At 41.4% G+C, this 27,896-nt stretch overlaps 1 protein-coding gene across 17 annotated transcripts in view; it reads right to left on the minus strand.

Moving 5' to 3' along the window:
* The window catches only part of DTNA (dystrobrevin alpha), a 317,537-nt gene that overhangs the window by 153,072 nt on the left and 136,569 nt on the right, over positions 1-27,896 (minus strand). For all 17 annotated transcript variants that reach the window (XM_055559506.1, XM_055559513.1, XM_055559505.1 and 14 more), the window contains one exon: positions 8,804-8,871. In XM_055559506.1, coding sequence (XP_055415481.1) covers positions 8,804-8,870 — 67 coding nt within the window. In that variant the 5' untranslated portion in view covers position 8,871. The remainder of the gene's footprint in view (positions 1-8,803; positions 8,872-27,896) is intronic.

The following is a 27,896-nucleotide window of genomic DNA, read 5'->3' on the forward strand; positions in this document are numbered from 1 at the left end:
GGCCACAGAGTCTTCCAGAATATAATTGGAGGCTGTCCTCCAAGTTGATGGATCCATTACTTATTTCTCCAGACATGGTCACAACTCCACCTATGCATCTATGTAATTGTACGGTGATCAAGCTCACACGTCCCCAACGCATGTACAACCTGAGACTTTCTTCAGTATTTGCTGAAATTAAGGTTCATTTTTATCTTATGGTATTTTCCTGAGCAAGAAGTTTAGTAAACTTATTAAAAAGGGAAATAAGCTGACTTAATTCATTTATAAAATGGATGGAATTTGAATAAATGAATAAGGAAATAAAATCAATAGAGTAATCCTTATTCTTAGCATGTTGAAACATCTAGGATTACCACTATATTTTGTCCATGATCTGAGAAAAATAAACAACAAGCCATTTTATCTTGAAACCTAATTCAAAATCACTTTATACTCAAGAATCTAATTCTTCCTTTGTAATAAAAAACAAAGTATTGCACTTCTCTATATTTTTGAAAAAGTGAAAGTGAAAGCTGCTCAGTCGCGTCCAACTCTTTGCGACCCCATGGCCATGGAATTCTCTAGGCCAGAATACTGCAGTGGGTAGCTTTTCCCTTCTCCAGGGGATCTTCCCAACCCAGGGATCAAACCCAGATCTCCTGCATTGCAGGCAGATTCTTTACCAGTGAAGCCACAAGGAAAGCCCTCTCTATTTGCCTCTTTATTAAATAATAGTGCTTTCCCCTATTATTATTATATCATGGGGATATGATTCCTTTTTAAAAGACTTTTTATTTTGTATTGAGTTATTTCCTGGTGGCTCAGATGGTAAAGAATATGCCTGCAAAGCAGGAGACCCAGGTTCCATCTTAGGGTTGGGAAGATCCCCCGGAGAATGGAATGGCAACACTCTCCAGTATTCTTGCCTGGAGAATTCCATACACAAAGGAGCCTCGCGGGCTGTAGTCCACGGGGTCGCAAAGAGTCAGACACGACTGAGCGACTAAGACTTTCATTTTCACAGCCGATTAACAATGCAGTGAGTTTTAGGTGAACAGCAAAGGGACTCAGCCTTATATATACATGTATCCAATTCTTTAAACCATGGAAATCTGACTCATCTAAATAATATCTTAGATTTGCTTCATAATTATATGGTGGGGGCTAAGCAGTAAATAATTAACGTAGAGATGAATACTATTTTCTCTACTTCTGTATATGGGCCTAACAGAAGCAGAAGATATTAAGAAGAGGTGGCAAGAACACACGGAAGAACTATACAAAAAAGATCTTCATGACCCAGATAACCACGATGGTGTGATCACTCACTTACAGCCAGACATCCTGGAATGTGAAGTCAAGTGGGCCTTAGGAAGCATCACTATGAACAAAGGTAGTGGAGGTGCTGGAATTCCAGTTGAGCTATTTCAAATCCTGAAAGATGATGCTGTGAAAGTGCTGCACTCAATATGCCAGCAAATTTGGAAAACTCAGCAGTGGCCACAGGACTAGAAAAGGTCAATTTTCATTCCAATTCCAGAGAGAGGCAATGCCAAAGAATGTTCAAACTACTGCACAATTGCACTCATCTCACACGCTAGCAAAATAATGCTCAAAATCCTCCAAGCCAGGCTTCAACAGTACATGAACCATGAACTTCCAGATGTTCAAGCTGGTTTTAGAAAAGCCAGAGGAACCAGAGATCAAATTGCCAACATCTGTTGGATCATAGAAAAAGCAAGAGAATTCCAGAGAAACTTCTGCTTTATTGATTACGCCAAAGCCTTTAACTGTGTGGATCACAATAAACTGTGGAAAATTCTTAAAGAGATGGGAATACCAGACCATCTTACCCACCTCCTGAGAAATCTGTATGCAGGTCAAGAAGCAACAGTTAGAACTGTACATGGAACAACAGACTGGTTTCAAATCAGAAAAGGAGTATGTCAAGGCTGGATATTGTCACCCTGATTATTTAACTTATACGCAGAGTACATCATGCAAAATGCCAGGTTGGATAAAATACAAGCTGGAATCAAGATTGCTGGGAGAAATATCAATAACCTCAGATATGCAGATGACACCACCCTTATGGCAGAAAGTGAAGAAGAACTAAAGAACCTCTTGATGAAAGTGAAAGAGAAGAGTGAAAAATCTGGCTTAAAACTCAACATCCAGAAAACTAAGATCATGGCATCTGGTCCCATCACTTCATGGCAAATAGATGGGAAACAATGGAAACGTGAGAGACTTTATTTTCTTGGGCTCCCAAATCACTGCAGATGGTGATTGCAGCCATGAAATTAAAAGACATTTGCTTCTTGGAAGAAAAGCTATTACCAACCTAGACAGCATATTAAAAAGCAGAGACATTACTTTGCCAACAAAGGTCCGTCTAGTCAAAGCTATGGTTTTTCCAGTAGTCATGTATGAATGTGAGAGTTGGACTGTAAATAAGGCTGAGTGCCGAAGAATTTATGCTTTTGAACTGTGGTGCTGGAGAAGATTCTTAAGAGTCCCTCGGACTGCAAGGAGATCAAACCAGTCCATCCTAAAGGAAATCAGTCCTGAATGTTCATTGGAAGGACTGAATCTGAAGCTGAAACTCCAATACTTTGGCCACCTGATGGGAAGAACTGACTCATTTGAAAAGACCCCGATGCTGGGAAAGATTGAAGGTGGGAGGAGAAGGGGACAACAGAGGATGAGATGGTTGGATGGCATCACCTAGTCTATGGACATGAGTTTGAGTAAGCTCTGGGAGTTGGTGATGGACAGGGAAGCCTGGCGTGCTGCAGTCCATAGGGTCACAAAGAGTCGGACACAACTGAATGACTGAACTGAAGTGTATATATTCAAAACTTTTCATAAGAAAAAAATTAAAGCTAAATCATTTAAGGCAGTCTAATGCTCTTAAAACATCTCCTCAAACCTTTCACACTCAGGTCATAGTTGGAAGAAAATAATAAAGAGGAAAACAAAGGGGCAGTTAAAAAACTATGATTGATTACACTGTTCCCTTCTGCAAATACTGTTTTTTCCTTTCTTTAGCTCTTCAAGACATTTTGTCCTCCCTTCCTCCCTCTGTCCTTTCCTTACTCCTCCCCTCTGTCCCTTTCTTCCTCTTACCTTATTTCATTCCTTCCATCCATCTACCCAGTGATCCAGCTAGCCAGTCTATATTACCTTATTTTTGGTTGTAGCTTTATTACACTTTGAACAGTGTCACACAATTCATATATGTTTTGTTTTATACATTTTGATAGCTCCTTTATAAAACCTTTTATAAAATCATTCAAAATTTTAAATGTCTTATTCATTTTTCAAACTCACCCAACAAATACTTAAAGAATAAAGATGCAGCCTATGAACCCATGTCTAAACTCTTTTTCATGGTTGATGATTGACTGGATGTGTGCGGTGTGTATGTGTGTATGTGTGTGTGTGTGTGAGAGAGAGAGAGAGAGAGAGAGAGAGAGAGAAAGAGGAGGAGGAGAGAAAGAAAGAGGGGCAGAGAGAGCAGGTGAGGGGAGGCAAAGGAGTTTTGAGGTCAAATACAGTGCTCAATTTTCTACCTTATACAACTCAATGGGTGGGGTGGCCCTCACTGAACTAAGGTATGAGCAAGGAGGAACAGGTGTGTAGATGTGTGAAGATGAAGGGTTTGGTTTTGAATTTACAGAGTTTGAGTTCTTGTGGGATGTCCAAGTGGACATACCCAGGGGCAGCTGGATACACAGATATGGAGTTCCTTAATATGGTCTATATTCCAAGATTTATTGATAAACATATAAAATGTATCAATATTCCTTAATTGCCAAGACTGGGAATATTTTTCCAAGAGGAGACTGTGTGCATAAATAAGGCTATTCCACATTCTAATACGGGCCCAGGTTTGGGGCTACAAACTTCCTTCCTGCTTCTAACAGCACCCTCGGTAATCATTCAAAGTCTGCGTGGCTTTGGGAATACTGTGGCAGCCATGGTGGGGCACTGGTTGGCTTTGTTATGATGAGGAGTTAGTGGAGCTAACAGTAGGCCCACCTCAAGGTGGTTCATCAGCAGAAGCTTTGGCAGTGGGAGCAAAGTCCGGAAGGGACATTGACCTTATTGTTGTTTAGTCGCTAAGTCATGTCCGACCATTTGCGACCCCATGAACCTTAGCTTGGCAGGGTCCTCTGTCCATGGGATTTCCCAGGCAAGAATACTGGAGTGGGGTGCCATTTCCTTCTCCAGGGTATTTTCCTGACCCAGGGATTGAACCTGAGTCTCCTGCCTTGGCAGGTTGATTCTTTACCACTGAGCCACCAGGGAAGCTGACACTGACTTACATACTGACTATTCTGGGTAAGCTGGTTTCTGAGATGTGGGAAGTGGTTTTGAAGCATTCCTTGAACACTTGAGAACCATAACAATAATGGTGAAACCTTGGGGGAAAGTCACACTGTACAGGGAGAAAATTGGTCAAGAGCCAAACTTTGGTTAAAATCTGAGCTTCAGAGAGCCTGGAGGCTACTAAGAGACAGAAAAAGAGAAACAGATCAGAAGAATCAGGAGACCAGGCTACACAGGTGACATACGGGGGCACTTCCAGGATGGTGACCCAATGGAGTTGACATCCCAACGATGCTGCAGAGCACGAGAAATGAAGATGCAAGTGAAAATAGTCCCTGCATCCATGGCCTATGGATATCATGGCCTATGGGAGTGGGATCATTCACGCCATTTTCCTGAATTTTTGAAGTTGTTTTCCCTAAAACTCGTAGTGTGCATTGCAAAATCATGCTCTAGGCACCATTCCAGCTATGCACATGCTGACTCCTGTCAGCATTCCGAAGGGGCGTCTGTCTGAATCACTCCGCAGTGCTTGTTGAACACCTCCGTTTGCCTTCCTTTGGTTTCTGGTCCCTCTTTCATTCAGAGCCTGGTGGTTATCACTCTGCTTTCTTCCCAGAATTTTCCTCATCAGATTAGGCTGCCTTCCATTTTCTGAATGAGTGTTTCTTAACCATTTCCCTTTCATTAAAACCTACCTATCCTGTGCCCCGAGGCTTTCAAACCAACATTGATTCAGCATCTAAGGTGAATGGGTTTGGCCGCAAAGGTCCAGGGTCTGTCCCGAAGGAGAGGTTTATGTGAGTGAGTGACACAGACATGTTCACAAGTAAGTGTCACACAAAGCAGAGTAAATGTGCCCTCAGCAGAAAAAGAGAAGAAAGGGAGTTTGATTCCAAGTGCAAACAATTTACTCTGCTAAAAGCCAGTTTGTTAAATTTATTTGAGCTGATAAACTTATTTGATGGTGGAAAAGGTCAAGGTGAGAACGATATTTACATTTAACTGGAGCCTTTAATCTAAGGTACCAAGTAAACAGATAATTAGGGCATTATGCTGAGGGGAAATTTTAGTTTAGGGCAACTTGCCTAAAATTTCTTTAATCAAAGTATGTGGCCACAGAGATTTTGTTTTGTTTTGTTTTTTGGCTTATTTGTGAGTCCATACTACTCTTAATTTTGTCTTTTTTTTTTTTTTTGCCTCTGTCGCTTGTGGCTATGAGCTCAGAGTAGATGTTTAATACAAGTATGTGCTACAATCGCCTGAATTTGCCAAAATTTCTTATCAGTTGTCCTTCTGATCAACTGTTACTCTGGTCTCTGCTCTTTGGTTTTTGTAAGGTTCCCCTCCGCTTGACTAACCTTTCGATACGTTTCTTTTTCCTCTAGGTCTTTGATCTCGCTTTTCTTAGAGCATTTACTTTAGACAACTTTCCTTTGTAAATTCTTTGTCTGTCCCTTGAAAGATGTAAACCTCCCAGGCTTTTGCCAGTTTCGCCCAGAAATATCTTTTTCAACAGAGAAGGAAATGGCAACCCACTCCAATATTTTTGGCTGGAAAATTCCATGGACAGTGGACCTTGGCAGGCTGCAGTCCATGGGGTCTCAGGGAACTGGACACGACTGAGGACTGAGGACTGAGTGACAGGACACACACACACACACTCACACACATCTTTCTTAAGGACTGGAAGCCACACCATGGAAATGAAATCTTGAAGAAGATCTCCTAGTGTCTGTGAGAGTAGACACCTAACTTTCTCACCGTGACAATGGCCACTGTGACAGCTGACCAACTTACCCGCTGATATCTTCCAGTCCGTCTGTTCTTATTCACCCCTGAGTTTAGAAACCCTCCTGTCTTTGGTTCTGGTAGAGCTGAATTCCACTTCTCTCCCCTCTGGCAAGAGTCTTAAAAAAGTCTTCCCTGCCTTCTTAACTCCTTTTTCTACATTTGTGACATTTGTAATTTCCAAAACCAAGAATCTCTTGGGCACTTTCCTTCCATGTTTAAAAAGTAACTACTTCTAAGTCATACTTAGCTGACCAGATTTAACAAGTTCCTCCATTTTTTAAAGTTCTCTGTCTAGACATCACAGATTCTGGAAGAAGTTACTTTCCAAGTTTCAATGTCAATCTTCTCTGATAATAGTTTCCTTGTCTTTCATTGGTGTCCCGCTGATAGAGTTGGGGTAACCCATACAGTTTTCAAATATTTAACACATTCTCAATGAGGTTACCTTTTTCTTTTGTCTGACAACCTATCAAAATCAATGTCTCAAAAAAAAAAAAAAAATCAACGTCTCTCTTGGAAATCAGTCAATTGTTTTATCTGGCAGAATCCCACTTACTGTAGCTGTGTCCTATTTAGGGTTAACCTGAAAATGATGCTCACTAATGGATTGTTCAAATCAGATGTGTTTACCTGCTTTTGAAGAGAGGAAGAAGGGAAGAAAGATACATATCTGTGTGGCTTGCTTAACTATTTTGATCACTAATCAGGAGAACTCAAAATGATTTAATATACTGCATGACCTTCTGACAAGTTTCTATGAAAGGTTAAGTTACAATCTGGGAAATGAACGCACAATTTTCCTAAGTCTCTCTTGCTTGAAAAATTTAGAGCTTTTCTGTTTGTATAGATATAAAACTTATGTCAATCTGTCTTTGAGTTGGACAACTTGAATTCAAAAGATACGTCTGTGACATATGTGTCTGTCTGTGCCAGGCACCACACCGGGTGCAGGAGGAGCTGGCATAATGTACCGAAATTCAGATAAATGTTTTCAAAATCATGACATAAGAACACTTTCATAATTCTTACAGTCTGTTGGCTGATTCAGTCTTTAATATAACAATGATAAATTTAAAGATTTTTCCTAAGACTTTATTGCTTTTCTTTGTTAAATATTAATATTTTTTCTTTTTCTGATAAAACACTGACCCATGATCTACATAGGGCTTCCCTAGTGGCTCAGACAGTAAAGAATCTGTCTGCAATGCAGGAGAGCCGGGTTTGATCCCTGGGTTGGGAAGATCCCCTGGAGAAGGGAATGGCAACCCACTCCAGTATTCTCACCTGCAGAATTCCATGGACAGAAAGAGCCTAGCAAGCCACAGCCCATGGGGTTGCAAAGAGTCAGACATGACTGAGCGACCAACACTACTACTGCTATGATCTACATGGCTCTTGCTTCTTCAGTCTAAGAAGCTATGATACAAGAAGACACCTGTACTGGTCTGGATTTTGCTTAGATGGGCAGGTAGTACCTAGGTTCCTTCCTCTGTTAGATTCATATCAACAGAGGTCACAGTTCCAGGTGACTGGTCAGGCCAGAAGTGAAGCTACACAGCCCAGGAAATTGGAAAGTCACAACTGAAACTGTCACAGGCACTTTAGACATGTTTCTAAAAGTGGAAAAAGCAAGGAGAGCGATTGAGATCCCCCGCATCAATTTTAATTTTCTTTCTTCTCTGTTAGTTCATACACTGCCTTGGTGACTCCAGATTATTGGGAAATGATAAAGAAAAATGTGAATCTTATTATCTGGGGCTTTCCTTTATCTGTCCCGACCCTCATTCTTGCCAGTCAGTTCCAATCTCCAGGAGAAACCTAATTTTGTCTCTTGCCTTCTTGGAGTAAAAGGCTTACGACTCAGTTCTGCTCTTCCTCATTCCTTATGCAGAGAATGAGAGATAAAAAGGCAATAAGAGAACTATACTTTTTTCTTTATAACATTTAATTTGAGATGTGTGTTCCTCCCTCCTTATGTCAGTTCTCCTTCCTTGTGAATAAGAAAAATGGTCTAGAAGGAGATACCACCACCTAATTACTTGCACAGCAACCTTGTATTTACATAAACCAACAACCTTTAATGAGTTTTCCACTGGAGTCAGTGGTTTGGTTTTCCTTGTATAGCAGGTCACCTCCAAACTCTTTTAAACTTTTGTTTTCCTTGTCACTTTTTAGAAGCTAGTTTGTAGGACAGCTTCTCCCGTTGGCATGAAGTTCAAATGATAGCTTTAGCTTTGTCTGGTAATCATGCCTGACTTCTTTTTCCCATATAAGCATATGATATCATTTCGCAAGTAAGTCATTCACTGATTCATTTCAACAATTTTATCTAGTGCCTGTAATGTGCCAGCCCCTGTGATAGTGTGGGGAAATGAACACAGACTTTGAAGTGTAGTTGATTGTATTAACGCCAACACTAAATAGTGTTTATTAAGCGTCTGTGTGTATATATATATTTAGGTTCACAAATCTTTTTTTTTTATATAAGATATACAGTCCTAATAACAAATTATGATGATTCATTGACTAATTTAATTGTTACCTAAGAGGAGGCAAAAAAATGCCCAAACATACATTTTCTGTAAAGAATTTAGGATTTGAAGCAAAAGTACAAATGCCATAAGAATTAAGTTTTATTTCCATGAGTATTCAATAAACACTCTAGGGTGTTCCTTCAAAGTTTCATACTTACTCATCTCTGCAAAGAGCTGTCTTCTTTCTGCCATGGTATTTCCTCTTTTCCCACTATCTTCAATCATTCTATGAGACAAAATAATCACAATGTGTATTAGCCTCATGCTAATGAGGCAAGCAGCCATTTCTATACAAACACACATGCTGTAGTCATGCTTACAAACATAGACACAAACTATTGAAAACTGTGTATTTAAAAAGAATCACTTTCCTTTGACTTACTTAAATGGTTGTACATATTGTCCATATACAATGTTACAGTTGTTGAAGGAAGTATAAAATTTTAATTTTCTAACACACAAATAACTACAATAGAGGATCACCTTGCACTATAACTGAATATAACCCTCTGGCATCATTCTGCTAGATGATTCATTTCACATACAGTCTATCAATTTTCAGAATGCCTGCAAAGAATCTTAGAGCAGATGTTACAGATCCCGTTCAAGAAAAGATGAGAGCGAGACTCTCATAGACTTAGTAAAGTAAATGGCACAGACATTTCTGACTCCAAGACCAGTCTACTTTCCACTACATTCTGTTGCAACTTGACCCAGCTGTACCCAAAACCTCAATTCAGAAGCAGGTCATTTTCCAAATGTTCATTTCTAATGGGAGTGTTTAGAACCCGCACCAGTTTTTCCGTACACAGTAATTTCATTGTGTGCCGGTTAGGTTCACCTCTCTCTACTTAACGATACCATTATATGTAATGGAATTATTTAAAAAAATGCTATTAAAACACCAACAGTTAAAATGAAGAATTAAAACAAAAGGATTAAAAAATTAAAATTTGACTGAAGAAAAAGAAAAGTATGGGAAAGTTAATGGAAATGATGTTTAGCCCCACAGAGAGTTTTGGGCTAAATAGTAAGCATTTTATAGGTTGATGGAGTTGATTTTTTGCTATAGCTAATTAAACTTTTAAAAACTAAAGTTTCCTCTCTCATACACGCAAATATACATACACTGATATATGAGTATATGTTTGCATTCAGGCATGGTAAAAGAAGGCACAGTTGATCTTTTTGCATGTCTTTCAATGTACCTTGTTCTTTCTCAAATATGAATTTTTCTCAAGCTATCAGTGTTATTTCTGTCTGGACTTCTCTCACTCTATACACGGATGAGTTTCAGTCACCCCACAGGTCTCAGTTTAGGTGTATTTTCCTCTGAAATTCTCCCAAACTCTCTATGATGGGCTGGGTTTAGGGCCTTTCCTCTGAGCCCCCATAGTCAGCTATGCCTCTCTCTCAACTCTGGGTATACAACAGTGATGAAGTCACAGTTCCTGCCCTCAAGGGGCTTACACTCGAGTAGGGAGATACGGGAGCATAAAAGCAATAAAAGCACAGTGAAGTAATCATAGTCGTGGTAGTGGAAAAAAAATAGTGAATGCAAGAGAGGTTGACTACCTGGGGGTTAAATTTAAGGAACTACAATCCTCCCTTGGTAGTCAAGGGGGACTGGTTCCAGTCCCTCCCCTGTTTCCCCTATACCAAAATCCTTGAATGCTCAAATTCCTTATATAAAATAGTGTTGCACATTTGGCCCTCTGGATCTGCCTTTGATGGCAGTTAGTTAAATCTTCAGTGTGGACCCTACAGGTATGGAGGGTCCATTGTGAATGTGGCAGACAGCTCAAAAGATGAGGGGCTGTGTACGAAGTGACTCACTGGGGAGTAAAAGAAGAACGTTGGTGGTGAAACAAAATGGAATGTCAGACAAACTGGTCAAACAGCCTCTCCACTTGCTTCTATGAGTTAAGGATTATCCATCTATTGCCAGGAAGGAAAAGGAGTGCTTGGAATAGCCTTGGTTTACAGAGTTCAGGGAACTTCCCTGCTGGCTCAGATGGTAAAGAATCTGCCTGCAATGGAGGAGACCCTGGGTCAGGAAGATCCCCTGGAGAAGGGAATGACAACCCACTCCAGTATTCTTGCCTGGAGAATCCTATGGATAGAGGAGCCTGGTGGGCTACAGTCCATGCTGTCACAAAGAGTCAGACACAACTAAGCAACTAACACTTTCACTTTACAGAGTTTTGAGTGCATACCCGTTCACAATGGGTGATAATATAACCAAGGTCAGAAATAATAATTGGAAAGGCACAGAGTTATTAATGAAGTTTCTTCAACTTGGTAATGATGCAGTGGTGGTGTTGTTTAGTTGCTAAGTTGTGTCCAGCTGTTTTGCAACTCCATGGACTGTAGCCCACCAGGCTACTCTGTCTGTGGAATTTCCCAGGCAAGAACTGGAATGGGTTGCCATTTCCTTCTCTAGGGGATCTTCCCGGCTCAGGGATCAAACCCGTGTCTCCTGCATTGGCAGGTGGATTCTTTACCACTGAGCCACCTGGGAAGTCCAACAACGCAGTGCTGAACACAGTCAAATATTTTCTTTTTATGATATTTTGAATGTGCAGGTATGGTTGAAATATAGAGGCCTGGAGAAAAACATGCCCTTCCTGATTCATGTAACCCATCTCCTTTTCTCCAGAGGAGGCAGGTAGATAATAATCTGACATTCACAAAATTGCCTGGGGATAGCTTTCATTTTTTATTTCAAGAGCTCAGAAGTGGAGTTGAGGTAGTAGATAGGGGATAAAACAGGATATGTTCCTGTATCTGTCTATATGTTGGATTGAGATGAAAAGAATCATTAAAAATAAATCACGAAGGATGGCAGGCTAGCAAACTCTGATTGAAAATGTCAGGGAAGTAAAGACTGGCCTGTGAACTTGCAGCAATAGAGCCCGTACTACTCACTTGGTACTGTCTGTAACACCTCTCTTTCTAGTTAACTTTGTGTGTGTCTCTGTAAGGTGTTTAGGGGCAGTGGCTGAAATTTTAAATTATTCAGTGTCTAGCCAAATCCAATCCACAAAAACTATGTCCAGTTGGTATTTATTGAACACATGAATAAAATACATTAAAAAAAGAGGAAAGAGAGAGAAAGGAAGAATAAGTTTTCTTTCCTCAAAGTGGACTTTCAATTATATTTTCAAAACCTGACTCGTAGAAAAGTGAAATTCCAATTGTATTAGTTTCAGAGATTAATTATTTGAAATGAGTGAATCCACTTTATATTTTAAAAATAATCTCAGACCAGGTATTTAAAAAAATTTATACTTATATATTTATTCCAGTGGGATGAAACTCCTAGATCCAGAACTACTGTTTCAAAAGGAACGCATGTTTATAAAGTGGACAGGTCATGCCATGTTGCCACCCCAAACCAGAGGAGGCACATTGACATGGGTAATGATGACCAGCCTCCTGTTTTCCACACTGATACAGGTATGGCATATTAACCAGGTTAGATTTTAATTCTTTTGAGAGTCAAGATTTGTAATGAATTTGTAATTTTCTGATCAATGGGGTTAAGAACCTAACACGCTTTCTTTATTTGAGTTCTTCGAACATGACACATCTGTTGGCATGCACCACCTATTTCCCCGACTGCTTTGTGTCATGGCACTGTTCTTAAATGACACATTTATTCATATGCATTGTTATTTTCTGCCAGTTGTCTATTACATCTTTTTGGCACCTTCTGCCATGCCAAAGTTGATTTAAATCTTTGTATGGGCTGGCTTACTGTTTTTGTGTCTTCCAGGGCTCCATGTCCTACTCAGTAAAGTCTTTCTCCTTTCTGTGTTTACCTCTACTATATTTCATAATTAGAGCTGCTAGATACAAATGCCTCATATTTCTTTGTAAGGTCCAGTGGTGCTTTTTTTCGGACAGTGGATAACTGATTGTTAAAACACTTCCCCAGTGATAAAAAACTAACCTTATTATATGTTGTTGTTTAGTCACTAAGTCGTATCTGACTCTTTGGAACCCCAAGGACTGTAGCAGCCAGGGTCCTCTGTCTGTGGGATTCTCCCGGCAAGGATACTGGAGTGGGTTGCCATTTCCTTCTCCACAGACCATGCATTTTAAAGCAAAATCTTGTCTTAAGAAGGTGAAATATACGCAAACTACACTGATGTCACCTTTTGGTCTATTCACCCCCATTTTGGTTAATTAACTCATAAAAGAATCATCATTAGTTACACAATAGGTATTAATTCTCACTTCCAAGTAAAATGTGTACCTTATGAGGAAAAGAAAGAAAAACCCAGTGGTATGAAATAATGGAAAACTTGGAAAATAATTACAAATATAAAAGGAAAAACAGCACACCTCTCATTCTACCCCCAGAGTTTCTTGGGAAGCAGTGTTGCTAGATAAAAGGGAGAATATTCATTTATTCCTCATTGATCAGAGTGAAAATAGTAAAAATGGGGGCACCCCAGTTTCCACCTTACACTGATTCCATGGAAGGACTCATGGACAAAATGAGTTCCTGAATCAGGCTGCTTAGTTTCCAGTTTAACTCTGATCAGTGGAACTTATAATACACAATGCCTGGCTATATTCTCCTCAGTTGAGAAAGAAAGAAGAGTAAAACTTTCAGTAGAGGAAGGAGGAAGCGCTTTACAGAGAACAATTTCACTTCTTAAACTGTCAAGAAGCTTGGCTTTTTGTGAACTTAAGTATAACAACAACTGCCTGAAGTCATATGAGGAGACAAAGGGGAAAATAACCTGTCTATGATAATAGTAATATCACAAGGTGCATGGCTCACCAACAGGCCTGATTTGATCGGTTTCTGTTGCTCATTCATGTAGACGAGATGTTTACCTTGGAATTGACCAGAAGATCGCAGCAATGTCAAAAGAGCATAAAGAACTAACAATAACAAATAAGGGATAAGGCCCATCAGATGTTTCTTTTACTAGCACTCAGTCCCACAGATTCTACAGGCTGTGCATTGTTTTCAGTCTTGAGACTCCATCCACTCATTTATCTAAGCAATATTTATAATTTAGCTGCAATTGATCAGACGCACTACTAGCTTCTTGAGATCTGAAGATGAGAAAGACATGATCCTTGCCATTAAGAAGCTCATGTTCTAGAAGGGGAAACAAAGTCTCTAACAGGTAATTATGAATTGGTGGAATACATACAATAATGAAGTATGTTCTGCTGGATATAGTGGTTTATATCTAGGAAGATTCGAAAGAGTTATCAAAGAAAGGGTGACTCTGGGGCAGAGCTTTAAGAGATAAATAGGAATTTTCCAGATAGAAAAGAGTGAAGGGAGGGCAATTATAGTTAGAAAGAATCACTAAAAAAAGAAGCGTGGAGCTTGAAAAATGGTATGTTGCATTTAGGAACTGGGAATAGTTCAGTATTGCTGAGTGCAAGCGAGAGGCAAGTAGGTGTCCCATCTAGAAAGCCTTATTTGTCTAGTCTAGATAGTATATGGCTTTCTTCCGAAAAGCTGGGTGCCATCCATGGTTTAAGCAGGGAATTGATCTAATCAGATTTTGGCAAGATTGCTCCAGATTGTATGTTGAGTGAGGGAAAGACTGGGGAGCAGGAGGGTAAGGGGTAGAAACCCAAGAGTAAGGGCAGAGTCTAGTTAGCTGGATACTTCTGTGATTCAGGAGTGAGAATAATATATCTTAGGCTAAAGGAGTGACTTGAGAGATATTTAGGCCACATTCAGTAGGATTTGGTGACTGGCAGGTCACATGGAGAACAGCAGAGGAGAGGACCTTGACTTTCGCTTTCCCAGGGAACTTCACGTTATTAGAAAACATTCTGCTGATCTCCTGGCCATAATGGGTTTGTAGGAGGTGAGGTCATCAAGTCACCCTTCTTCCAGCACAGTCATTAAAAAAGACTGAAAACTGGACAAGAAGGATTCCACCTCTTAGCCCCTATGTAGGAGGCGAATGAAATAACAGAGTAGAACAGTGTGGGAACCAGAAAGAGTTAAAGAATAAATCCAAATGTAAGGCGCAGAGTGTTGGAAGAAAAGTGCACTTCATTTTGGCTTAGTGAGAAGTTCACACTGAAATATCACATCCTTCATGACAGCTCTTTAATCCAACATCATCTGTAATAAACAGACATTTCTATTACGGATGATGTATAAGACATTTTAAATGTAGAAGCTTAAACTAATGGTGTCTTCCATTTGTATAACTTTCTGATGATTATAAAATGCTTTTCCCTATAACCTGGTGAGGAAGTTGATGAGATATTATTAATATTACTCTCAAGTTCTAGGCCCTCCCAAATATAAAGTATTTTCTGACTGAGCAGGAAATGGAACCATTAATTTTTTGCTTTTAATTTTGAAATTCTTCAGCTAGTATGGATTCTAATAGCCAGCGATCTTATTCTTGCTGCCACTGTTCAACACAAATGAAGATTTTCTGAAATTGGTAAACTGAAAAGCAGTTGGTGATCAACAGCACAAAAAGAGATTAGGGAGAAAGGACGCACAGAACTCTCAAATGTCACTGAGAAATCCCTTTGGGTGCTACTTCTTGCTGGAATCCTCCCATTTTAAATCACTGCTGTCTTGGAAATGATCATTCAGATGAAAACAGTTCCCAGTGTCCAGATTTATGTAAACCCAGACACATACAAACACAGCAACTCATACCCCGATTCACGCTCTCACATTTTAAATTCACTGAAGCTGACAGTGTTTTTAGAAATGTCTGGCTCTGCTTGGCTTCTGCTCCCATTTAGCAAACACTAGACATGAGGATTTAGCATTTAGTGTGATGAACCACTTCCCAGGCTTTTACACTTCCCTCCTTTTGCTCCAGGTGGATGACAGGAACATGACAGGTCCAGACGTCACCAACTGCGGTGACGCCCAAAGTTAATAACTGCAATGCAGGCCCTTCCAAGCTCCTTTCCTCCCTCAACTGATTTCCTGTGTGCATGTGCATGCTCAGTCACTTCAGTTGTGCCTACCTCTTTGTGACCCCATGGACTGTACCCTGCCAGGCTCCTCTGTCCATAGAGTTATCCCAGGCAAGAACACTGGAGCCAGCTGTCAGTTCCTCCCCCAGGGGAATCTTCCCAACCCAGGGATCGAACCTGAGGCTCCCTGCATTGGCAGGTGGATTCTTTATTGGTGGCATATAAATGCCTGTTTTCATTTCTATTAATGAAAAGCGGCCTCTGATAGCATTTTCTCAGATTTACATTCTAGTCCCGATCTCTGGCAATATGATAGAAAAGTATTCAGAGCTCTTTCCTGAGGCAAAGTATAATTGCATTTGCTTTTACCTCCTAGTCCTTTATCTAGACAAGCTCCTGAAAGTAGGAAAATGCTGTCACTGAAATAAATGGCTATAATGGGTTTCTGGCTCAGCCTTTTACTTTGAACATCATCTTGGAACTTGAGTTTTGTTTGGGGGAGTGAGGGACATGAGCTTACTATTTTAGGGCTAGGACCCGCTGGATTCGTTATCAGGGATTTGGTCTTTCCTCCAAAGTACCCACCATGGTGGTTCTCAGCAGTGGCTGAACATCACCCTGGCCTGGAGACTTCATAAAAAAGTACAAACACTATCTGGATCTACTGAATCAGGGGTGGAAGTGGGACCCTTGCGCTTTAACAGTGCACCACAGGCATCCCCGATACGTAGCCAGACTGGTGCTAGAAATACTGTGCTAGTTCAGTTTGACTGTTGAACAATAACAACAGGTTGGAATTCTTTCTTAAAAAATTTATTTTTGGCTGTGCTGAGTGTTCGATGCTGCACTGAGTGTTCGTTGCTGCACGTGATCTTTTCTCTAGTTGCGGCAAATGGGGGCTGCTCTCCAGTCGCGAGTGCACAGGCTTCTCATTTCGGTGGCTTCTCTTGTTGTCCGGTACGGGCTCTAGGAAAGCCGGCTCAGTGATTGCGGTGAACCAGGTTTAGTTGTCCTGAGGCGTGTGGGATCCTAGCTCCCGGACCAGGGGTGGAACCCATGTCCCCTGCATTGGCAGGCAGATTCTTAACCACTGGGCCACCAGGGAAGTCCCTAGGTTGGAATTCTTATGTTGCCTTATAATATGTTTCTCTAGCTTGTAAGATCCACTTTATGTACTTTGAGCCAAGGGAGAAGATAATTAATTCTTCAGAGAATGTAAATATACATACACTGATGATGATGGTGATGGTGAAAGTCGCTCAGTCAGGTCGAATTTTTGTGACCGCGTGGACTGTAGCCCACAAGGCTCCTCTGTCCATGAAATTCTCCAGGCCAGAATATTGGAGTGGGTATCTGTTCCCTTCTCCAGGGGATCTTCCCAATCCAGGGATGGACCCAGGTCTCCTGCATTGCAGGCAGATTCTTTACCATCTGGGCCACCAGGGAAGCTCTGATATACTGATATGGGTACATGATAAAGCAAACTTTAAGAAACAAAAAAAAATGTCATTAAAAAGTGAGAAAACAATTTTTATCTGGAAAGGACTACTATCAGTGGTACTTTCAAGCCAGGAAAGAAGGCTGTTCTGGGGTCAGAGTGTACAAGACGTTTAAGGTCATTGGGTTTTGCTTGACTTCATTTGGCTTGGTACTAGGCTAGGCCTTCTGCTCAAGAGCATGGGGTATGATTCTCACCTCCTCCTATTAGTCAGGATTTAAAGATTGCAGAGCAGGGCGGGGAGCAGTTTGGCATGGGGAAAAGGAGCCATTTGGAAGGAAGATGATAAAAACTCGGACTCTGTTGTGTGAGGTTAAAAGGACTAGAAAGTCTCCGAAGGACTTGGAAGCCCTGCCTAAGAGCTTCATCAAAGGGACCTCAAGAGTCTCTGGGGGAGACAACCACAAGGACAGGGGTCGGCTGTACTGCTGCCTTCAGCACTGCACTGGGACCTATGATGTTTTCAGAGAACCATGTTTTATCTCATATGATGTGCCGTTGGGACAAGGGTTGTATGTGTGTGCATCTGTATTGCTCACAAGCAATAATGTTACTTGTATAGGAAGTCCCCATGAACCTTCAAGTTGTGAACTTTCAAAGATGCGAATGTACGTTCGCATGTCTGATCACGTAACTTAGCTCACGTGTCTGGTGTACACTGTCACGTGTGTGCATCCTCTACAAGGGGAGCAGGAAATGGCAAGGAGAGTTTCTTTATCTGAGGAGTCACTGTTAGCTTTTGAGGCACAGAATCTGAACATAGAACAGTACACGCAGGAGGCAGAAGCTGTTCAGAATGCAATGCAGTGCTACCGTGTTGTCTATGATGAGAACAAAAGAGCTACGACCCAGACATCACTGGGTCATTTTCATCAAGAGGGTTAGATAGGACTGCATCCAGCAAAGAACCAGAACCTGTGCCGTCAACATCAGGCGTGAGTGACACTGCAGCTCGCCCTCCGTCTCCTGTTACTGACGATCCTTCAGCTCTCCCATCTCCCACCCCCTCTCCCTCCTCCTCTAGTAACTCTTCTAGCCTGTTTGCTCGATGCCAGCCCCTGCATGCCTGCTGTTGTACTGTACTACTGTGCTTTTCAAGTACTCTACTGTAAGATTAAAGGTGTTTTCTTTATTTTTTGTGCTTGTTTTTAATGTATTATTTGTGTGAAAAGCATTATAAACCTATTACATTACAGTACGATATAGACGATTGTAGGCTAACTTTGCTGGATTTATGAACAAATTGAACTTATGAATGCGCTCTCAGAACGGGACTCATTTATATGTAGGGGACTTACTGGATAGGTCCCCTTGGTTATGGGGGAACTATGGCTGACCTGAACACTGGAACCAGAGTCTTCCCTGCCATCCTGCTGGGACTATGAAGTCCTTAACTTCTGAGGGGCAGGTGTTAGGAAATGGTCTGCCTTCTGATTATTTGGAACCATCTCAATTCAGTGTAGGATGTCCCTGCTCATAAATGTAGGTCTTTTTCCTTTCCTGACATATCTATTAAATGAAAACAAATAAATGAAGAATGAAAATTTCCCTCTCCCCATAATTATAAGACAATTTTTCACTAATCTTGCAATAAGACAACTCCAAATTTTTGAGATTGGCCCCACTTATTTCTGAGCCCCACTTATCTCATTATAGTGGGATTATACTATATATATATATATAGTATATATGTATACTATATAGTATTATATATAATAGTATACATGTTGTGCATTGTTGTTTAGTCATTAAGTCGTGTTTGACTCTTTTGCAACCCCATGGACTATAGCCTGCCAGGCTCCTCTGTCCATGGGATTTCCCAGGCAAGAATACTGGAGTGGGGTTGCCATTTCCTTCTCCAGGGGATCTTCCTGACCCAGGGATCAAACCCATGTCCTGTTTGACAGGCAGATCTTTATCATTGAGTTACCTGGGAAGTCCTGTATATATTATTTTACTTGCATATATAAAAATGTGCATATGTATACACACTTTTGCAAGTAAAATAATTTGAAAAAACTTAAAAATGTAATTCAAGCTTTTTTGAAGTGATTGCATTCAACTTAGCTTCTTAATTAAGAGGTATTAGCTGATTAAGCGGAGAAGGCAATGGCACCCTACTCCAGTACTCTTGCCTGGAAAATCCCGTGGACGGAGGAGCCTGATAGGCTGCAGTCCACGGGGTTGCTAAGAGTCGGACACGACTGAGCGACTTCACTTTCACTTTTCACTTTCATGCATTGGAGAAGGAAATGGCAACCCACTCCAGTGTTCTTGCCTGGAGAATCCCAGGAATGGGGGAGCCTGATGAGCTGCCATCTATGGGGTTGCACAGAGTCAGACACGACAGAAGCAACTTAGCAGCTGATTAAGCAATGCAATACTAACCAGTCTATAATTTCTTTTACAGTTTAGCCCCTTTCAATGATTTGATAAAAAGTATGGATCCTCACCCCACCAAAATGCTTATGTCTCTGGATACACAAATGAAGAAATTACAGCTTCTTGTTTGGGCTGGTTTTGGGGAAGAAAGCCAGGATTTGGTGAGAATCAAAGGTAGCTTTATTTTTTAGGGAGCACCAATCATTAGTGAAAGGGAGCAGTCAGTGGATACACCTGCAGAGCAGCTGCCCAGAGGAGAGAGCAAGAGGTTCCTGGTGGCCTCTGAATGTCAGGAAAACAGGAAAGATGTTGAGGTGGAGCTGGCATGATGCAGAGAAGACAGTGATGGGCTCCTCGTGTGATAGAAACCAGGGTGCCCAGATATACAAAGTCAGTATGCGAGTGTCAGGCAGAAACTTGCATCTGGAAAGGCAAAGTTCTTTAGGACTTTACTGGCATGACTCCTGGTGCTTGAAAGGATTTTATTTTGGAAGAGCCTGAAAAGAGTACAAAGGCCTATCCTGGTGGCTCAGTGGTAAAGAATCTGCTTGCCAAGTAGGAGATGCTGGTTCCATCCCTGGGTCAGGAAGATTCTCTGGAGAAGGAAATGGCAACCTATGCCAGTATTCTTGTCTGAGAAATCCTGTGGACAGAGGAGCCTGGAGGACTATAGTCCATGGGATCGCGAGTCAGATGCAACCTAGCAACTAAACAGCAGCAAAAAGAGTAGGAGAAAGAAACAGGTCCTCTCTTGTCCATGGCTAATGTGCTGAGGAAGCAAAACAAAACTGAGGCTACTACTGACCATGGGCTAATTGCTATCTGGATTTGTAGGTGTTAGATTTCCCTGAGGAGAATCAGGAAAAGGAGAATGAGAATAAAAATGAAGGGCAGAGCACTGAGCATTCAGATATAAGCCAGGGAGGAACGCGTGCTTTAAATCTTCCATTTCTTATTTTTTAGAGTTGGGGAGTGCTGGGTTTGGAGAGGTGGAAAAGGGAGAGGCAGGGAGTTCATTGTTTTCTGCTAGAGGACAAGAAAATCAGACTTTTTCTCGGGGAAGATATAGTAACAATAATAAAAACCACAATACTATTTAAAACATAATTGTTTTACAAAAAAGTGAACAAGGTACCAAATACTAAGAAGGAATTTTCTCATTTTGTTCTTATAAGAACATCATAACCATGGTGTATTACTATTTCCATTTCACTTATGTGGAAACTGAGCTTCAGAGAGATTAAGTAATTGCCCAAGTGATCAATTTAGGGCTTAAAACCAGACATGTCTAACTATAGAGTCCACTAGGCTTCTTAAGAAAAACCAAAACAGAATCGTATGAAATAAGACTCACGGGAACGACTGTTTTTCCTGCAGGCAGTGGTGTTGGGATGTTGCCCATAGATACACACACTGACATGGACTAAAGCAGAAGTGAAGAAATACATGAGTGGATGCCAAGAGGAGCTGGGCAGGATCAAGTTAATGGGCTGTAACAATGCCACAATTTTGCTGAGAAAAGAGACCTGCACATCGTAAAATGCCTATATTCTCTTCATCCCTCATCATTTTCTTCCACTTCGCCTCTTTCCATTTGATTCCCTCTTTCTCTGATCTAGACCGCCCTTCTTGCCCTTTCTTTTCCTTTCCTTAACTCTGCTCCTTTATTCACTTTCTTCATTTCTATGTGCATTAGGGAATATGACTCAAACCAACAAAGCAGACAGTTCTTAGCTCAAGAAACAAAGGCAGGAAGAGTGGAAAAAGAAAAAGTTACACAAAAAGTTCTAAGGATCTCATGTACAGCATGGTGACTGTAGCTAATAATAATGTGTTTTAAACATGAAATTTACTAAGAGAGTAGATGTTAAGTGCTCTCATCAATAAAAAGTAACTATGTGAAGTGATGGATGTGTTAATTGACTTGATTGTGGGAATCATTTCACAGTGTGTATGTCTATTGAATCATCACGTTGTACACTTTACATATAAAATTATAATTTTAAATGTCAAATATATCTCAATAAATTTGGGGAAAAAAGAAAGAAAAACATTAGTTGTTAGGCCTTAAAAACGCAAATTTCCTTGGAGGATCAGAAAATTCACATTAATGGAATTAACTGAGTGGCTTTCTTCTTAATATCTGGCTGTGTACTATGATAACAGCAGTGAGGGGATGGCATTTGGATTGACTGGGAAAAGGAAAGAACCATGGCTCATGGATGCTTTCTGGAGAGGTCAGGTTTGGGTGATACGCCTCAGAGGTCACATGAGAAAACCTCCTTTTGAGATCAGGAAGATGTGAGGGCCTATGGTGGAAGAGGGCTAAGAGGTAGGCGGGAGGTTGTCGATCTGACCATCGCTGTATACATATGGATTCAGAACCAATAACAAAACATAAGAAGAACACAGGGTTCCAAGTGCAGTCCATGAAGGGTATGCACAGACCACAGGAAATGTTTACAAACTTTAAAAATTTTTCTGGCTGCACTGTTTAGCATGTGAGATCTAAGTTCCTGACCAGAGACTGAAGCCGTGCCCCCTGCATTGGAGTATGGAGTCCTGACCAGGGAAGTCCCTGTTTACTGAATTTTTAAAATATCCATTTTCTCCCTACTCATTCTTCTAGATATCTCTGAAAAACCTACTTGGACCAGAACAAGTATTTTTAAAGGGCAAATCTCAAGTATTCTAGATGGCAGGAAGAATTATTTTGTTTTCATTTAAAATAAGAACTTTAAGGGAACCCACATTCAAACAACTTTTCACTTTAGTTTAATGGGTCAGTAAAAAGTGGGGGAGAGGCTAACTCTGGGTTCATCATTAGTCAATTAATTACATTAATGTGCTATTTTTTCCTTTCCCCACTCAAATTCTCTCAGTGGAGACTATCTCAGGCTGATATAATACAGAACAACTCAGAAGACAGCAATGACATTGTAGGGACTTTGATGATTGTTATTCAATAAAAGCATAGCCAGGTATATGGGGTTAATGAAGGCACAGGCCAGCATTAAATAGGCCACGTGGAGAAGAAACAGGCAGAGTGTAGGAGCAGCCAAAAGTTACCGCTGCAAGATCCCCAGGAGCAAACAATGGCATTTTGAATACCAGTGTCCTTTCCCTGGGACGAGACTTGACTGGTACAACAGGATACAGAATGGAAAGAGAAGAAACAGAGGCAGCCCTTATTTTTTGCCTCTGGATCTGTTTCTCTGAATTATAAGGCTCTCTGTTATGTCCCTTCCATTGAAGAGAATTTTGTTTGAAAGTAAGGAACGTCTGGAAGAAATCTCTGTTTCTTGAGAGAGCCATGGCTCTAAGTTGGTGGTAGCCAAGAATCTGAGTGGGGAAGAATAGCCAGCCGGTGGAAAGGCGCCTTATTTTTTTGTCTGGAATCAGGCAGGCCCTCTGAATCATCTGGTTGAAGCAAAGGCATGAATGCCTGGGTTATGGAGCAGGAAGGGACTCTGAGATTTATTCATTAATAATAATAACAAAAATAGTCAGCGTTCATTAAGTAGTTACTAATTGTGGGGAGGCTCTGAACTAAGCATTTTACATGAACTATCTGACTTATTTTTTGTTCCTAACTCTGAGATAGGTCATATTATACTACCCTGTTTTATAGATGGGAAAAGCAAGGTGGATGAGGAAGATAGAATAACGGTCCCTCAAGGATGCCCAAGTCCTAATCTCCAGGATTTGTGAATACGTCACCTTACATGATTTCAAATTGTGGTGTTGGAGAAGACTCTTGAGAGTTCCTTAAACAGCAAGGAGATCAAACCATTTAATCCTAAAGAAAATCAGTCCTGAATAGTCATTGGAAGGACTGATGCTGAAGCTGAAGCTCCACTACTTTGGCCACCTCATGCAAAGAGCTGACCCACTGGAAAATACCCTGCTGCTGGGAAAGGTTGAAGGCAAAAGGAGAAGGGGGTGACAGAGGATAAGATAGTTAGATAGCACCACTGACTCAATGGAAATGAATTTGCACAGACTCCTGGAGATAGTAAAGGACAGAGGAGACTGGCGTGTTGCCGTCCATGGGACCGCAAAGAGCTGGGCACAGCTTGGCGACTGAACACCACCACCACACCTAGCAAAAGGAACTCTGTAGATTTGATTGAGTTAAGGATCTTGAGATGGGGAAAGGAACTTGCCTTATCTGGGTGAGCTCAGCGTAATCACGAGTCCTTATTATAAGGAAAAGAGAGACACTTTGAAGATGGAGGAAAAGCCCACAGGCTGAGGAATGGAGGCAGCCTCTAGAAGGTGGAAAAGGCAAGGAGATGGTTTCTCCTTGAACTTCCAGATGGGAAGCAATCAGCTGATACCTTCATTTTAGACAGTCAGCCCCACTTTGGACTCCTGGGCCTCCAGAACTGTGAGGTAGTACATCTGTGTTGCTTTAATTAAGCCACTAAATTTGTGATGATTGATTACAGCAGCCGTAAGGACCTAACACAGTTGAGGAGGAATAAGAACCTTCCTGGAGGTCACACTGGTAGCTGCGGGGTCCTCTGGACTAAGGATCTGAACCAGGATCTGCGCTGAGGGGTCTCTCTGGAGGCCACATGCCTGCCACCGGCTGTCCTCTCTCCCTGTTCCACCTGGCACTCCACCAACTCCGAAATACCATCAATTCATTTATTGAGACCCATTTGTGTTAATCCCTAATTGCCATAATCTTGTTTAATCCTCCATTTTACAGATGAAGAAAGTGAGTCCTACAGATTTTGAAGAGCTGAAATTGAAGCCCTGGAGGAGAAAATGGCAACCCACTCCAGTATTCTTGCCTGGAGACTCCCATGGACAGAGAAGCCAGGTGGGCTAGGGTACATAGGGTCGCGAAGAGTCAGACAGGACTGAAACGGCTTAGCATGAAATTTAAACCTAGGTTCATCTGACTGACTTTCATTTCAAGCTTTTAGTCTCTTCATCCTACTGCCATACCTTTTGGACTAACATTTGTTGAGCATTTGCTCAATAAATGCCATCATAAAACACAAACTCAAATTTCAGTAATGTGCCCTCGGTAATTCTTGAATGCATTTAGATACAGGAGTCGCTGCATCAGCCTCTGTCCAGGAATAGTCCACTCCAGAGGGTTAGTGGTGGAATTCACTGATGCAAACTCTTTGAATCTCAGGGACTTCCTGGTTAGAATTAACCAGGCTACACTCTGATCTCATCTATGTTAATTCATCGAATTAGCTCTGATTGCTTAATCAGTGTGGTCAAACTTAATAGAGGTAAATATTTTACTAATTAAAGCATATTTTCAATTATTAAAATATAAGATCATCCATAAGACTATCACAATAGAGAAATCACTGGTCATCGGAACCCCTCCAATCTATTCCAGTGGCATTGCTGGTAAAGAACCCAGCTGCCAATGCAGGAGACATAAGAGATGTGGGTTTGATCCCTGGGTTGGGAAAATCCCCTGGAGGAGGGCATGGCAACCCACTCTAGTATTCTTGTCTGGAGAATCCCATGGACAGGGGAGCCTGACAGGCTACAATCCAGAAGTTTGCATGGCATCGGACACAACTGAAGCGTCTTAGCATCCACACACACAATCTATCATATATCAAAACTCATCTGGATGGGAGACTACCCTGCCTATAATAGAATATTCTGAAACATGAAAGTAGCTAGTTAACCAAAGGCTGTGAAAATGAGGTGTCTGCTCCTGGGAACTTTATGATCCCCAAGTCAGTACCACAATGAATTGCGTGAACCCAATTTAAAAGAGCACATCCTTTTATTACAGTATGTTATTCTTACGATAATATAAAGGACAAAGTGATATACAATACAATTAAGTGGAAAACAGACCTGCCCAGAGAACCAGAAGACACAGCTAATTTTTGAATCATAATCCCCCAAGTTTAGTACTTGTAAGTAGAACAAGTAAAACACACACACACCTACACACACACACACACACACACACACACACTGTGCTTCTCTGACTCAAGATGCCCATACTGTAAATTAACCCCCACTACACAGATACGGTGCTAGAGAGTCAGTGATGCAAAGTAAGAGCCAAATAAAGTGTTTTTAGCCTAATAACCTGAACACCATGGTGGCCACACTTTTGAGGATGTAAAAGCCACTCCCGTGATGCATCTTTGTGTCCACCCTGTGAATCTGTGAACACTGGAAGCAAGTGTTCCCGATTCATGCTTTGGTGTCTGCACTTAGGGAAACAAGGCTCCCTGACCCTCGTGAGAACGCAGCAAAGGGTAATGAACAGCGAGCTCAGTGTCCCGGACGGAACAAGCAGTTCTTTTTGAACAAAGGCTTTTGCTGAGGGGCACTCAAGCCATTTCCCGATGTTCCAGGGACACAGACCAGCCCTGTCATTTCCCTGTCATTCAATGCACCGGAGCAGTAACACATTTTAAAGCACCTTAGTGACTTCAAAGACTTACTGGGCCTACCTGGAAATGATGAGGCACTGAGAGAAAGAACTACTAAAAACTGTCCTTTAAAAAAAGCTCCCAAAAGCTTTTGAAAGGGATTCTGGGGCTTAGGAAGTTTACTACACGCGACCAACAGTATCCTTTGAGTTCATGGAGCATGGAAATCCATCTCAGAGATGCTCCCTTCCAGCTGTGAGCTGTTACATTTATTAGGCTTGAAATGTGCATCAGTTCCATCACTTACACAATAAAGTCAGGCCATTTCAAATAAAAAAGCCGGAACCTGCACCATGTTTCAGGGGCAAACAAAACCGGTGTGCAAATCAAGGATTCAGACCAGGAAGTTCCTCCTCACGACTTTCCCGTTTGCAGTATGTGTCTGAACTAATGTTTCTCCACTTTGTGGTATCAGTTGGTAAGAACAGTGACAGCTGGAAGTCAAATGATAGTGGTCCAAGGCTACACAGCGAAGTGGCAAAGTCGGAAATGTAAAGTTCCTGGGTCCTGGTTAGAGATGCTTTGCCGTATAATTGCCTTCACAAGACCATGAGCCACTTTTTCTCTTTTCTGCTTTACACATCTGTTTCTTTGAGCCAGTCCCTTGAGTGTGAAAACTCTCTAGAGAACTACCATCAAGAAATGAATATGGGGTGTTACGGAAGGGAGGGGGAATGAAGGATGAGAACCTCGAAGTTCACAAGTGAGTACCACCATCACCAGGGGTCCACAGAAGTCCTTTCAAGCCAGCGAGTCATTAACCTGTGACTCCATTTGTCTGAAAATGTTTTAAACTTGAGTTATAGTTACCCCGGGTCCATTAATAGTGTGCAAAGCAGCCTAGCTAATGAGACCTTGAAATGACAGCTTTCTCTAGTTTGATGTGCCTTCATTCATCCAAACTTTAGGAGTATGCCCGTATTTTATGGAAGCAAGACTCTTTGTGACGGTGGCCAATGAAAAGAGAACTGCATTTTTCACCTCCAAACAAAAAGGAAGAAAGTAATGGTCGTTTTTAGTTTTTAAATATGTCACTTAGAGTGTGACAAGTGTGTTTATTTTTAATACAGAGTGAGCTATATCTTAATTCCACAGAATCAGAGGCAGGCTTCTTCTTCTTCTTCTTCTTTTTTTTTTTTTCAGTTCAAAAAGTTCAAGCTAATTATGCAGCTTTTCTCTGCAAAACTCGTCAGGAGTTATTTGGAATCTCCATCTGGGAAACTTTCTCAGGCACAGAGTCCTACACTAATCCTTCATTAACGTGCCGCTCAGGGCTCTGGGCTTTTGGAACCATAACCCTCCCAGGACTGTGAACTCCAAATATAAGGGCACTATTATTAGATCAGCGGTTCTGACCATCAAAGACTCTCTTCCCATAGACCCAGTAGACCCCTGATGGTAGAAGGGAGGGATCGGTCTGATCAGGATGGCAGCTAGAAGGAGAGAATAGAGACCAAGGTGCAGGAAGAGGGAAGAGGAGAGAGAGGGGCTAACGGAGGGCAACATCTCACAAAGGTGCTCTGGCTGAGCATGGTTCGCTTGGTAATCTGCGTTGTCAGCACACCCTACATTTTGAACAGCAAAAAGTGTGGACATCTTTGTGTTGAAAGAAGCTGACGCTCTATGTCGTTTCATTCCTGAGGTCTGGGATCCCGTCCTCACTAGCCTTCAGTGTGTGCCTTCCTTGGTTTAAATGTTGTGTTTCTGTTATGACAGCTCGTGATGACAGGAGCTAATGGAGTAGACGAACCTGTTGTGTCTAATGGCCTCTGTAGTAAACTAAGATGCATTTTGAAAAATGGCAAATACACGCAGGATGGAATTCCCACTGACTTCAGTTTAAACTCCAAAGCCTTGGGATGTCTCTAGCAGTCCAGTGGATAAGATTCTGACCTCCCAATGCAAGGAACTCCGGGGTACAATCCCTGGTCAGGGAACTACATCCCACTTGCCACAATTAAAGATTCCACAACTAAAAAAGATCCCACGTGCTGC

The sequence above is a fragment of the Bubalus kerabau genome, chromosome 21, assembly GCF_029407905.1.
Source record: "Bubalus kerabau isolate K-KA32 ecotype Philippines breed swamp buffalo chromosome 21, PCC_UOA_SB_1v2, whole genome shotgun sequence".
NCBI classification, from domain to species: Eukaryota; Metazoa; Chordata; class Mammalia; order Artiodactyla; family Bovidae; genus Bubalus; species Bubalus kerabau.